The sequence below is a fragment of the Camelus ferus genome, chromosome 1, assembly GCF_009834535.1.
Source record: "Camelus ferus isolate YT-003-E chromosome 1, BCGSAC_Cfer_1.0, whole genome shotgun sequence".
Taxonomy (NCBI): Eukaryota; Metazoa; Chordata; class Mammalia; order Artiodactyla; family Camelidae; genus Camelus; species Camelus ferus.
In genome coordinates this window covers 102,204,726-102,220,281 of record NC_045696.1, presented here as the reverse complement: position 1 = coordinate 102,220,281, position 15,556 = coordinate 102,204,726, and the positions used below count along the sequence as shown (strand labels likewise).

Sequence of the window (15,556 nt, the reverse complement as noted above, 5' to 3'; positions counted from 1 at the left end):
TCCCATGTAAATTAGTTACCCTCTCTGTGTGCCAGTTTCCTCCTCAGTAAAACAGCTGCTATTAAGACCTAACTCACCAGTTGTTGTCATGAAGGTTAAATATACTAATTTTCACCAAACCGCGTTAGACAGTGACTGGAACTTTTTAGATACTCAATAAATATTAATCAAATCTGCATTCTCCCAAGTTAAAGATGAAAGAAGTGAAAATAGATAGCCCTAAATAGCTCATTATATTTGAAGTCCCATTTTTTATGTGGTATAACAGGTTTGCAGGCTGTGATTACGACAATGAATCTGTGAATCTTAAAGTGAAAACTCTATTTGTTTGCTTCAGGTAGGTGAGCAAGTCACCTATAAAGGGGCCTGCCAGTTGTTGTTTTTGATTTGTCAATGTGACTGTCTTCCCAGATTTAAGAACTGTGGAAATGCTTATCTGGGTAATGTCTCTGAAACACCCTGACTGCAAATATGAAGTATAAACATCCAAATCTGGATGGCTCTGAGCCTCCACCTACTCATACAGAATATAAAATTCCTTCCAGAGTTTCCTTGTCTCTTGAATATTTACGGGAATCCCAAAGGGGAGTTTTATGAGTGACTTCAATGTCCCCTAGGTCAAGGGTTCTCAAGTGCTGCTGTGTTTTAAATAGCTCTGCTGCCTGGGCCATCCCACCCCATACCAATTAAACCAGAATCCCTGGGGGGAGGCACCAGGCACAACTCCACGGGTGATTCCAGTGTGCAGCCTGGTGGGAGAACCAGGACCCTGAGCCCACTGTGTGCGATTCCCACCCCACATGAAGTCACTTGAACAGTTTGGCCCCTGGGCCTCTGTCTGCTGGATCATAACCCCACCTGCCTAGGGACAGGCCTTCAGTCCTTCCCTGTCCAGTGTCCTTCTAGAGTCTCAACTTTGGTCACTCATTAGAATCACTTAGATAAAGTTCAAAAAAATCCTGTAGCCCAGGCCTCACCACAGAGTAAATAAATCAGAATTCCTGGGCACAGGGCCCAGGCATCTGGGATTTGTAAGCGCTCCTCAGTGATTCTAACATGCTCCCAGGCTTGGGAATGACTGCTCTGGGGGCTTCTAGGAGGAGGGAGCAGGGGTGGCATGTGACCACGGTGTAGAACTTGCCATGCCTCAGTGCCAGCTGCCCCGTGGGTGCTCTGCTCAGCCACAGCAATGCTGCCTGCACCGACCTGCTCTGCTTTACTCCAAGGGGATGAGCAGGCGCTGCGCTCCACTCTGCCTGCGCTGCAGCTGCCAGCCACCTGCAGGTGCAGGATGGCCTCCCTCCTTGGGACACCCACTATTTTGCCTCCTGGTCGCTGCCACTTATCCATCACTCCAACTGGTAGCAGAGGCCTTCATTTTCTTGTTCCCAGTTCTTTTAGAGATGGTCCCTTAGTAGAGTTACTTGGACACCCACTTAAATTCTTCCTAGTTTACCACCCACCATTTGGGGAAGAGAGGAAGGTCCCAGCAGGGAAACAATGCTGCCTCCCTCACTCCCCTTTTACCCATTAGTGCTATCATCTTCCAAGTGCAGGCACGACCGACCGCAGTGGGGTGGGTTGGGAGGGCCACGTCCATCCTCACAATGTCCCACAAGAGGATGTTGACCCTCAGGCTGTACCAGATGCCTTCCAATTGATAGGAATTTGCCTCTTAAGGGTTGAATTATTCCTCTCTGTGCCTGACTTCTGTCATTAACCCTTTCCTCACACATATATCACTCTATGCCAGAATCCCAATTAGGGATAAAATTCAAGCTCCTTTTCTTGGTTGCCTGGACTTCAGGCACATAAGGAACCAGCGCTAGATGCCTGTGCTAGTGCCTGGGAACATTCTGGAGCCTTTAATAAGGTACTTTCCCCCCAGAACATAGGGAAGACCCTAAAGGAACGTTGCCTTATTCTACAGGCCTATACATCTGAGTCCTAACAACAGTCCAGCCATTACATGAAACATTCAGTAAAGCCAAGGAAACTAGAAATGTTCCCTTAAGATCAGATTACTTTTTCCCTGGAAGGTTAGATGGTCTCAAACTCTTTTGTCTCTAATATACTTGGGTGAAGCAAAAGACGCCTGTAGGCCACCTACCCCAACTTGGTATTATAAAAGCAAGCAAAAAACCAAACACAAAGGGGAAGAATGGTGGTGTTTTCCCTAAGAAGGTGGTGTAAATCATTAATTTATTTTGGGGTTGAGTATAGGCAGTGTCATAAAATTGAATCATTATGACATCAGCCTGCAAACTACCACTGGTGAACATCTGCAGAAGGGTATAAACAGTTAAGCTATGGTTCACCTTGTGGCCCTAGGAAAGACCCCCGAGGGCTGCTCATAGAAATTCTGCTGTGTCAGAACTCAGAATACTGAAACTCGGCTGGTTCCCAGCCCACGTGCTACCTGGAGCCCCTCACTGCCTGTCTGTTTCTAGCTGTCCAAGAGATGTTCTACCTCAGCCCTATGTTGTAGGTCTCTATGCTGTCATCAGAACAGAATCTTTAGAAAGGAAAAGTGTGTCAGAGGATGACATGTGCTGAGTGAAGTATGAAGTCATTGTCCTAGAAACCCAAAATAACACTTTTTTCCAGATCTGAGTCCTGACAACCACATTTTCACAGATCTCTGGGGAAGAGAAGAGTTGTGTAAATTCAGTCACCTACAATGACTCAGAAAAGATTAGACATTCTTTCTCAACAGAAGACTTCCTTTATTTTCTATCAGGTATCTTTGCCCCTCTGATTTGTCCTTGAAATTTAATGTGAATGGAGCAAGACACAGTACAAAAAGGGAGAAGAAACATGTTTTCAAGCACAATTTTTAACAGCTTGGAACCAATGGAAGAATGTATCAGGAGTAGCTTGTTATTTGGGTGTTCACTGCTAAAACAGGTCCATTAGAAGGGACGTTCTCTTCTCCCTCAAGAACAGAGCAGTCACTGCTGACTGCAGTCAAGTTCTTTCTCAGTGTAACCCAGAACAATTGCATTAAGCGGCTTTCCTAAACCCAAACTCTCGTTCTCATTCATTAGAGCTCCCTCTCAGGCACTTTGGAGTTCCCTATCTTCTCTCCCCTGATGGGCTTCTTTGGATTTTTCAGCTGTGCCTCCAGAAGCAGTTCAACTTCTCTTTGGAGGGAACTGCATAAAAGACTCAACATTTTATTAAATCCATTTGCTGCATCTTTCAAAACCATCAAGGAAATGGCATCCTTAAATTTGGCAGTATTCTTTAACAAACACACACTCAGGCACATGTATTCAGCCTCGATGTTTTCTGTGCTGCGTCAGTAAAATTTAATTAAAATGAGTAGAAAAATTACAGTAATTTCCATTTATCATCCCAAAATGCCATTATGAGACCAAAGCCCTTCATACCTGCACCTATCAAGCAGGGTGATAAAACTATAATGGGCTATTCAAAGGGGTTATGCCATTGCCATCCTGAGAAATTTTAAGGTAATAATGAACAACCATCTGTCTTGAATGCCATCAAAGTGGGTACCAGGCCAGCTGATCTCTTAAATCCTATTCAGATAAATTTTTCCATTATGCTTTGAATCAGACTCATACATAGAAGGACATGGACTGTATGTATTTATATGTTGATACTTAAACATGAATGATGACTTTTTTTTTCCTGAAGGTGAAAGAAATGAGAGAAGAAAAGAGTGAGACAAAGGGCAGGAGTGAGAGAGGGATTGAGAGGACCATCTCTCTGAGAAGCTGAAGCTCTACAGGGTGGTGTTTTCCCTATAAATAAATTAATGATTTACAGTGCCCTCTTAGGGAAAACACAGAGTAGAGAACATAAAGCCATTATTTTGGGGGAAATGTAGTAAAAATTAAATTTTAGAAAATTCTGAATGAAGAAAGTACCCTTTCTTGGGCTTTTGAAAGATGAATAAGACAAAAATTAAGAGAAGACTCGGAATCTTGTTGGCAAGAAATGTCATGGTGAATTAATATGGGCCACAAAAGATGTTGCCTATCGGGTGACAGTCCTGACAGGTGACTCAGATACAGAGTCTTTTATTATTGGGATGAGGAAGCAGAAGAAAGCAGCAATAATGCTCAATTACTCTTAGCTACATGGAGCACTGATGAATCCTGAGGAAAGAGAAAATCAACAGCGGCAAAGTGGAATAAAATATCTGTTACAAGATAAAGAGGTGAATAGAAGATGTGATAGCATCAATACTTTGGTGGAAAAAGAAATGACATCCTTGGCTCTACCTGTTAAGGCCATGTCAGGTTTGGTGTTACGGTTGAGAAAGGAAAAGAAGAGCAAAGGGAGGAGGGTTGGTCAGCAGGGACAAGGTTACTTAGGTGCACTGTCATCTATTAAAGGGAACAGGGTAGAAGCAAAGATACCCAATGGGAGGAAGAAAATGGTAGTGATAAAAGGAGAAAGGAATGAATTAGAGAACGTGGTAGTGGAAAGGATAAACAAATCCAAATGCTGTGTCTTAAAATGATCAGTATAGTATGCAGTTAAATTAAAGAAGGGGGAAAACACACACACATCATTTTCTACAGGAAAAGTCTATAATCAAATAGATGAAAAAGACATTAAAAACAATGTGTTATGATGCACAATCCCATTCTTTAGGTAACCATGTTAACTTGTCTAAGGCTTAAAAAAATCTGACTAATACTACTATTTACCTCATGGATTTTTTATGAATATTAATTAGAATAACTTATATGAAACATATATTTATAGTACCTGGCACACTGTAGTGTTCAACAGTTGTTGTTATTAAAATTTTTGAAAATCTGGAGAGACTAGATAGTACACTAGGAAAGTAAAGTTGACTAAAGAAGTAGAAAACCTAAATATTCAACCATATAAGATATTGAAATTATTATAAAAAAAATTACTTCCAAAAATGACATCAAGTTCCATGGTAGTTTTAAACTATGCCCACAATTCTCTGATACTCCTCTTTGCAAGAGGTGGAGCTTATTCTCCTCCCATTGAGTGTGGACTGGTCTAAGTGACCTGCTTCTAACAAATAGAATATGGCAGAAGTGACAATGTGTGACTTCAGAGACTAGTTAACAAAAGGCATTGCTGCATTCTTCTTGCTTTCTCTCTGTACACATGCTCTGGGGGAAAGTAACTTTGACATCATGAGGACACCCAAGCAGCCCTATGGAAGACACATGGTGAAGAACTGAGGCCTTCTGACAATGGCCATGTGAGTGAGACATCCTGGAGTGGATCCTCTAGGCTCAGTCAAGTCTTCAGACACTACACTGCTGGGCCAACAGTTTGTCTGCAACCTCATGTGAGACCCTGAGCAGGAACTACCTAGCTAAGATGATGCTCCTAGATTCTGATCCCACAAAACTATATGATATAATACAAGTTTGCTGTTTTAACTGATAAATTTGGGGATAACTTGTTATACAGCAATAGATAACTAATACATCAAAGGCTACTTTTAGAGGTGGGTACTATGTATTTTTAGCTTACAATACGTATCTCTTGAGCACTGTTCTATGTCCAGGTTGGCCCCTGGGTCAACTGATTCTATCCCTCATATCCTCAAACTTGCTTGGGCTTCAGTTTCCTTCAACAAAATTCTGGGTTTAAAAGTTTATCTCTATAGTTCCACCTTGCTTGGAACCTCTTGGATTTTATGACTTAAAACTTCCAACTGCAATTATATACTATGATAAACAAACACAGATGTGTGGTTAAAAGAGTAGCTAAAATTTAATTGAGAAGTTACAGTACAGTTATAGCTTTATCATAGAAAAAATTTACCTGAGAAATTTTCAAGGGAAAGCACATCTCATGTCTTACTTAGCTTTATTTCTCCCTGAGTCCCAGTACCTGGTGTATAGGAGATACCTAATATTGAGGTGCCTAATGGTCATTTGTGGTTCTTACTACATTGCAAGTTGGTTGTGGTGTAAGGCTTCTTAACTAGTGGTTCACAGACAATCATTCTTTCTGGGCACTGAAAGTACAGTGTGTTCTTGCCATGATGTTGGAGCTCCACTCTCATTAGCATTTAAAAGAGAACACTTATTAGCTGAACTACTAAATGTCCTTTATACAATATAATGAGTTTCATTGAAAAGAATCACCAGCTTAGCTAAGGAGAAATTTAAACACTTTGCCATCATTTATGAATTCAACCCTTCTAGGATGGTATTTTTAAAGGTACTTTGAATGAAAGGAAGAAGAAAAGTGGTAGAAATCTTGACAAAAGAAATGTAATTAGAGTTTTTAAAAAAGGCAATTCTATGCTTTATGAAGATATCTTTGATCTTACTTCTCAGAAGCCAGGGAGGCAGGGGCATTGTTGCCCACAATTTTCTCTCTCCGCTGTGCCTCAGAATAGGTAACTGGGATGGAACGTGCCTGCTTTTGTTAAAAGTGATGGAGAAAAATTACACAAAGCCATAATCAAAAATCACTGTAATGCAAATCAATAAGGCAGAGGCACACTGCAGGAAACTCACACAAGTAATGGAATTATACTTGATCTTCCTTTCAATATCTCAGGATTACCCTAGACATTTGCTTTATACATCAAACTCATTATATTTAAATTAATGCATCATATCAAAATTAAATGAAACCATTAATTAGCAAATATTGTTTCCCCTATTTTTTATCTTGGAATGTTAATGGTTACAATTCATTCATTCATTCACTTGTTAACTCAGCAAGAATTTAATGAACTCCTAAGTTCAACACAAAACCAAATGGTAAATTTCCATAAACTTTCATATAGACCACAACATCTTAAGACATTAGACAGGACAAAAGTATGTCTAGAGCTACAGAAGGTTAAGATAAATTTAGATGTTACACATGTAAGTATATATCAAAAGGAAGTGCGATGAGCAGTGAGATTGATGCCATGAGTTGATGTCATTTCCTCCATGATGCTATCTTCATTATCTTTGCAAGGCACAGATCTGATTATTATCATCATCTCCATGTCTAAAAGCCTTAAGCAAGTGTTAGTCTTATAGAATATAGTTCTTTTAAATCTGAGACACTAAAATGTCCACCTGAATTCACCTCTCCATTTTAATTTTCAACACACTCCCACAGCCTTCCCTTTCCTGCTCCACAGCCTGTACCCACAGCCCAAACACTCCTACCCACTTCCCCAAGGCAACCTGGGCCCCAGTCAGAGTGTACTACTATCTTTGTTTCTGGGACTTGTCAAGCTCATTCTTAGTTTTATGCCTTGGCATACTCTTTTCTCTTTGCTTTCATTCCCCAAGAAATCTGGAAGAAAATCTCCTAATTATCCTTAGACTCATCTCCAAAACACTCAATCCATAATCAGCTTCCCATGAACTCCTTGCCTCCAGGAAGAAATGCAGTCCTCTGGTTCCCATGACACCTTGTGTATCCCTCTATGTTAACATCTGCCACATGGGATTCTTGTTTGTGCATGTGTGTGCGTGCATGTATGTATATGCATGTGTCCCCTGCTACATTAGGAGCTCTTAAGGGTGAGAATCATTTCTTATTTGCCTTTGCCTCTCTGGCTTCTAGCATGGTGCCTGCCATGCAGACATATGGTGCTTAGTCCACACTCAGTCCAAGCTTGAAATGAAGGGCTGGGAAGCCCTTCATTCAGACCCCAATACTGAGTGGTAGCAATGTAAGCTCTATATTCTCTACTCCAAGGATGCAGGCAGTACTTGAAAAACCCCATGCAATAACTCAGGAGCAGAGAATTTTTCCAGGAAGAGGTGTCCAGCCCTCAGAGAAATTTTTCACCCCAGAGTGAACCAGGGCCTTTGATGTTTGATCGCTTCATCCTTGGATTTGATTTGACAACTTATTAAAATGGTCTACCTGATGATTTGCCAACAAGAGCAATGTCTCCTCTCATCTCTATGCACTGCAGTCTGTAAACCAGCGCTCCCTGCCCAATCCTGGTCTGGAAGAGGGAACCAGATGCATATCTTGTGCTTTGTGCCAAGTCACAGAATACTAGGTTTAGAGGATGTTTCTTAAAATCCAGTCATATAGTTCAATCATTCATTTTATAAATGAGAAAACTGAAGCTCACAGGTGTTAAATTAATTATCCAAGGCCCCACAATCAGTTGTAGAGATTAAGGGGCAAACCCCAGCTTTCTGAACTTTTGGTCAAGTGTTCTTTCCACCATATCATTCAGCTTCTCCCACATTCCAGATTTCTTTTTTCTTAATTTTCTTACAAAGTCATGCACAGCACATCCAATTTGGCTCCCACTGTATTGTTTTTAATCAAAAATTTAAATCTGGATTTGCATTGCTGCTTTTCCACTTAATGGTAATAAACACTCCAAATATCATCCAGGGGGAATGGAAATAAAATAAGCATCTGGAAAGAATGTGCTGTAATGAAATGTCATTGTTTGCTCATAAATGGTAGACAAGGATCTGGTTTCTCAAAATAAATGCATTAAAATATCTATGTCCATCCCAATCTGTATTTTAGTAAAAATAAACAAACAAACAAACAAATAAAATGCACTGAAATTGTTAGACTTTCAGAGATAATAGAATTAAATATAAGATAAATGTCTAATTAGCTTAAAGTGCAACAAAGATAGCAAAACTTCATTCATCTATTTATTGAAGATTTACTGAATAAATGATGCTAAGGCCCACAATTGCTATTAATCCCATCCACTAATCAAAGAACATTATTAAGAGGCAAACTACAAAGTAAAACTACAAATTCAAAAATTCTAAGTTCAAAATTTACTTCTGCCACTCATAAGTCTGGGCAAATCCTCTAACACACAGTGTTCTATACTTTATTATTCCCATCCACATACAAAAGTACTGTTACCTCTTCCATCTTAAAAATAAAAAGATTTTTCTTTTAGCCTCATTTCTCCCTCCAGCTATCATCTCACATCTCAGCTCCCCACCCTTTGAAAGACTTGTCTGCACACACAGTTTCCAACTTCTTTCTTTCTATTCTCTCTCGAAGCCATTATATTCAGGCTTTTACCTGACACTCCACCAATATGGTTCTTATCAGCGTCATCAATGACGTTCATGACCTTCATCTTACTTGACCTTTCAGCAGTATTTGGCACCATCATCGTGCTCCTTCTTGAGACATTCTCTTCATTTGATTCCCAGGACACTATATTTTCTTGATTTTCCTTCTCCCTATTGGCTACTCCCTCTCGTTCTTCTTTGCTAGTTCCTGACTTCTTACACCATTGGAGTGCCTCAAAGCCTGGTTCTTGGATCTTTTTTCTATTACTCCCTTGGAGATCTCCTCCAGTCTCATGTTTTCAATATCATTTCTACACTAATGACTTCCAAATTTATACTATTATACAATAGTATAATATAGTATTACATATTATATATAATATAATAGTATAATAAAGTATAGTAACATTTTATAGTACAATACATAACAGTATTATATATTATTCTAGTCTAGACTTCTCTCCTGAACTCCAAAATTCTATGTTTGAAACTGGCTATCAACAGCTCTGCTTTATTGACTAATACATATCTCCAGTGTAGCAAGTCAACACTTGGTTCTTGATTGTCCCTCAAACTTGCTATCTTACAGTCTTTCTCAGCTAATAAATGGCACATCTATTCTTTTAAAACTTAAATCATATCATGCCATGCCTGAACGTAAAATCCTCCAGTGTTTTCCCAGCTTGTTCAGGCTTTCCAGGACACATCCCTTGTCACTGCTCTGATATTGTCTTTCCTATTCTCCCGTGGTCCACTCCACCTTAGCCACATTGGTCACCCTGTCCCAGGATGCTGTTATTAATGTATTGTTCCCAACCTCTGGATAGCTCTGCCCCAAATACCCACATAGATCTTTTTAAAATTTCTTTCAAGAATCACCTTCTTATTGAGGCCTTCCCTGGCCACTCTGTCTCAAATAGTAACCACCCCCACCCCGAACACCAAAATAAACAAATCAACAACAACAACAACAAAAATAAAATAGCAATCTGCCTCCCCATACACACACTCCTACCTCCCTTTCTTGCTTTATTATTGGCCTTATAACTTACCACAGATGCACTATATATTTTGCTTATTTATTTTGATTACTATAAAGCTCCTCTATTAGCAATTCTTTTTGGTTCACTCTTGTATTTCAGCACCTTGAAGAGTGGCTGGCACAAGGCAGGCTCTTAATAAATATTAGTTGAGTGAATGAAGGTTATCAGTGATAATAAGGAGAGCTACCTCTTAGGTGGAGAAATAAGGAAAAATTAAATAAGTAATTGTACATGTTAATGTATCACAGATATTAATTATTTCAATTAATCTCATATGTTCATGTGTATCTGTTGGAAGTAAATTTTAGGTGGAAACTGCAGGAAGAGAAGGAGAAATTCTAGTTCAAAGGAATAATAAAGAAGTACATGGTTTTGCAAATCAGCCTCAGGCAAGGTAGAGACAGATGATGGAAACACCCTGGAGTCTGGCCCAGATTACCGGCTCCTAAGCCTCCCACGAGGGAGGAAGCGAGTGGGAGGCAGGCTGGGGTTTGTACGAGTGGGGTCATGCGGTCAGTATGCAGTCTTCAGATGGTTCAGTGAGAGCTCTAGGCTCACAGGCTGCGGTGTGCTGATGTCCATCTCTAGCAGTTCTCAGTTTCTAGGGCAAGAGTCACGGCTTATAGTATCTGTCTTCTCTAGGGCTATATGTGCACACCCTAAAGTAAGCAAACCGCTCCGAGTCCAGGGAAAGGGACTGCTGCATATATGCTCATGTACCTGTCACTAGAGTGCTTTCCTATGAAAATATAAATCCTTATGGTAGGTAGCAGCTCCAGGGTGTGTTTATTATTCTGCTTTGTGCCTTACACACAGTAATGTTACATGTTTCTTCATGAGCTGGAGTGAAAATTAATTTGCCTGCATCTAGATGGTCATTATCAGTTACAAAACATATTTTAAAGTAAAAATGCAATTTTAAAAGGCACTCTGATTCTTGAAGCTATACAGGATATATTAATTCTCAAAGGTCTTTGTATTCAGATGTAGCTATTTGATTAGCTGCTATAGGCATAGTCCATGAATAAAATTCCTCTGTAAATCATATCACCTAAGGATTTTATAACACAAAGTTGATTTTCATAGATTTTCCTTAGACTTCACTAACTGACTTCCTTTACATCCCATTAAACAGTCCTGGGGATGGAGGCAAAGAGGCTACTTCTCCCACTGACAATGAACAACTCAGGGAGATGCAGAGGGAGATAACGTATTCTGTAACCATGTGTCACCATATAATACTTTCTAAACCTTTTCCAGTTTCAGAGAGGAAATAGCCACAATCTTAATACCTGCCTCAGCTTATCTTTACAATTTGTAATTGGTTTCCCACATGGAGTTTAAACTTTGCCTGCTACATTGGTGCAGATGTGGCCAAGGACTTCTGATCTGTGAAGTTAATTAAAGGTCTTAATCTCATTATTTTTACAATGAGATCAGACTGTATATACCAGAGTGAGGAATATGTGAGTAGATATATATATATATGTATGTATATATATATACACACATGTATAAATATGCACATATGCCACATATGGCTATATTGAGAGAAAAAAATAAATAGAAAATGAGAGATCTTGAAAGAAAAGAAGTGAGGAAGGGAAGGGAATTAGCACTCATTAAGTGCCTACGATGAACCAGGCACCAAGGAAAGAAGGCGACGGGGGGTACAAAGATGGAGGGATGCAATTATCCGGATGTTAAAAAATGAACTTGTAAAAATCTCCTTCCCTAAGGGAGACTACTGTAAAAATGGATGCTGGCAGCCCATCAGGGAGTGCTTGTCAAGCCATTCAGAGGAGAACAGAACACTGTGGGGCACTGATTTTGGCTTTGTCTCCCCTAGGTGCTAGGCTGCTGTCTCGCCATGAGATGAGTTATCTTTGAAGTTCTGCCGAGAAGTCTAGATAGCATGACTTAAAAGTGTAAGTCCCTCAACAGAGTTCAGCTTCCAAGAATACAAATGCTCAGAGAACTACATGAGGTCAGGGAAAACCAGCTCAAGATATTTTCCTTTAAACTCTAGAGAATGCTAGTTGTCACCATAATTAAAAGGATCTTAGAAGACTATACTGGCGGTTTCTAGATATTAGTATCAATTATTTGTTCATTTTTTAAAAAATCGGGGGTCCTTAAAATTTCTGTAATTGCATTTTCTGAGTCCTCTGGTGGGCAAAGGGTAAGGGTGACCTTGAAGAGTCCCTGGGTAGGTGGGAGGCGAGGTCAGGTCCAGCTGAGCTTGGGACATGACCAAGAGAGAGGGATGAAAACAATGACCATTTTAGAGAATTTTAAGGTAAGTCTTCAAAAATCGTTTACACATTCCTAGCCAATTACAGGTTTGCTTAGCTATCACTTCGGCTTTTGCCACTGCCACTGCCCCAGTATCACATCAGATGTCCTCAACATCATTGGGCTCATTATAAGGAGCCTCTCTACCTCCATTTGCACTTTGGGATAGATTACAATCATTTGGTCCAATTCTTCATCATTTTCTATATCCATGTTCCTTGTCATATAACTTTACAGTGCTCTCCCACTGTGGGCTGGTGACCTGTTCAGTCTCTTGACCTTGGGCTCAGCCATGTGATTTTTTTTGCCTGTAGAATGTTTAGGAAATGTGATGCAAGCAGAGGCTTGAAGTGAACTTGCACAGTGGGCTTGTTCTTTTGCCAGGAGAAGAATGACAGACACATGGCACTGGCTACGGTGCTCCAGCCAAGCCTACCCTAGAATAGAGCCCCACCAAACCCCCAGACAGTGAATCAGCCCAGTAGAGACAAGTAGAGCCACACAGATCAACCTGGATTAAAAGAGCTGAACCCTGCAGATGCATGATAAATAAATATTGTTGGATGCCACTGGGGTTGCTTGTTACATAGCAAAAGCTAACTATACAAGTGCCATTTGAATCATGCTCTTCTTGTCTGCCAGAGTGATATCTAAAGTAGAACTTCAATTATCCTAAAATTATTCTACTTAAGACCCTCCAGTGACTTCCTGTTATGGGCTGAATGATGCCCTCCCAAATTCATGTGTTGGATTCCTAACCCCTAGTACCTCAGAATCTGAACTGTATCTGGAAATAGGGTCATTGAAAATGTAATTAGTTAAGTTGAATATTATTCAACTATTCTAATATGACTGATATCTTTATCAAAAGTGGAAATTTGGAGACAGGCATACTCATGGGATAAATACTGTGTGAATGTGAAGGAAGAGATTAGGAATGATATATCTAGAAGCCAAAGAACACAAAGATTGCCAGAAAAACACCAGAGGCTAAGAAAGAGGAATAGAACAGATTCTCCCTCAGTGCCCTCAGAGGGAACTAATCCTGCCTGTACCTTGATCTCAGACTTCTAGCCTCCAGCAGTCTGAGACAATAAGTTTATTTGTTTCAGCTCCTCCCCATTTACCTTTAGGATAAAGTCTAAACTTCTTCACAAGGTTTGGAAGTCTGTTCATGATCTGGTCGCTGGGTATGTGTGTGGTCTCATCCCTCACTGTATTCCACTAGCTTCAGCCCAACCTCATTCACTAGCCACATAGAGCTATTTAAAGTGCTCCAATCATCTGCCTCAGAGCTTTTGTCCATGCTACAACCTTGGCCTTGAATGCCCTTCTTGCCACCTTCTCATCCCCCAATGAATCCCACATCTTTATCTAATTAATTTCTATGTGTATTTCAAGCTCCAGATCGGGCTATCAGCTCTGGAAACTTTCTCCTCACCTTCCCAGTCCTAACCATGAGTGGAGGCCCTGCTGAATTCTCCCAGAACAATCTGTACAGATATTTCCATCACAGTACTTATCACACTGTGGATAATTAATTGTTCATTGCATGTCTTTATCAACAGATTTGATAATGACCCACTTAAAGGTATCTGCCTTTTTATTCCTAGTCCCTAGCACAGTGCTTGGCACAGAGTGGCTATGCAGCAAATGTTTGTGGAAGGAATCTGTGAGTGTTTATGTGCAAATATTGAAACAGATGTGTTCTTGAGAGATACATCCTGCTTGTGTGACAACTGGCAGTTGAGTTTACTTGGAAGCAAAAGCACCCAATTAAAAACCAAACATCACTTGCTAATTCTTCTCCATTTCCTTCTCTCTATGTAACTACCCAATCGCACACGCTTTATAATGCTTTTAGATGTAAGTGACTGTGAGTTATTACCAACAGTGAGACTTTCATCTTCAAGACTGACAGTCTACGGTCCACATTTCTCAGGAGGGAGAGACTATTATAACTATGTTTTTGCTTACCAAGAGAATTGTTAATAGTTATCCTGAAGGAAAAAAAAAATCTATAAATATCTAATCTATAATGAAGCCTTAAGCTTTTTTTTTCTTCCTTTACTAATGAAATTCTTCCCGAGTGCATTGCCAGAATTGCTACATAACCATTACACTGAGAAAAGAGACAAAGCCTGTAGTGAGCTTTTTCTTTTACCTGTTTAGTCCTGGTTTTGGAATCCAGCGACAGATTGTTGTACGTATAATGTGCCTGTGTGACTCCACAGAAGAGAACGGCGACTATCCCTGAAATTTAAAAACATACCAGTTAAAAACAATTTTCTTTCTCATCTAAGTCAAAGGGTAGTACTATCCCAGCTAGAAAATGGAGTTGATGTCAGTAGAGTTAAAATTGCTAATAATTATGATATTGAAACCCAGGTAAACCTTGCTACTTGCTTTAAACATGGAGCTTGTAGGCTTAAAGCTAAAGAAAAGCATTAAGGAATAGATTCTTCCCAGGGATAAACGATAGTCTGATCATGAGTTGGGAAATTTATACTTGGAAACTCATAAACAAAAGACTGTACAGTCAAATCCAGGCCTCTCCTAGCGAGTGCCAACTACTTTGCTGTATTTTATAGGAAATGCTGGCATATTTGCTTAGACATTTGCTTTCCACTGTGTGCCTTAAGGAGACTGAAGAAGTTTCTCTCATACTGTAATTTAATATTAAAAACCATAAGTCATAACCCTAAGACAACTACAAGGGTTCTGTTGCCTCTGCCAATGCTCCTACTTTCCAAGCACAGACACAGGTCCTCGTTTGCCCCTTGCCTCCTTGGCAAAGCTGGGGGCTTTGTCTTTCTGCTGCTGACTAATCTCATGAACACATCCAAGGCACACACTCCTTGAAGATAAGCTCGTCTGTTCTTGTGTGCTTCCTACCCACAGTGGCCCTCCGCTGCTTCCTGGCTGGTTGCACGAATTATTTTTTAAGCCATCATTATACCCAGCTTTAAACACTACGTGAAGCCACACATACGCTAGATGCTGCCTGGGAACAGAGGAGTAGCAACCATGGGACAAATGTGTTATTTGTCCCCGGGCTCTGTTATTCTTTGTGTTATTGCCCTGAGCTGGGGTGGGGAAGTGGTGGGGGCTGCATTCTACTTTGAATTAAAGATTTGATTAATTATGGGAAATTGGGCATGAAGGAGGGCTTTGGGAAAAACACTAGATGTAAGTATTCCTCAACTCAAACCAAGGGGA

At 40.2% G+C, this 15,556-nt stretch overlaps 1 protein-coding gene across 6 annotated transcripts in view; it reads right to left on the bottom strand.

Annotated features, from left to right (window-relative positions):
• SLC9A9 (solute carrier family 9 member A9) overlaps positions 1–15,556 on the bottom strand; it is a 607,055-nt gene that overhangs the window by 223,571 nt on the left and 367,928 nt on the right. For all 6 annotated transcript variants that reach the window (XM_032486920.1, XM_032486926.1, XM_032486909.1 and 3 more), the window contains one exon: positions 14,502–14,590. In XM_032486920.1, the coding sequence (XP_032342811.1) occupies positions 14,502–14,590 (89 nt within the window). The remainder of the gene's footprint in view (positions 1–14,501; positions 14,591–15,556) is intronic.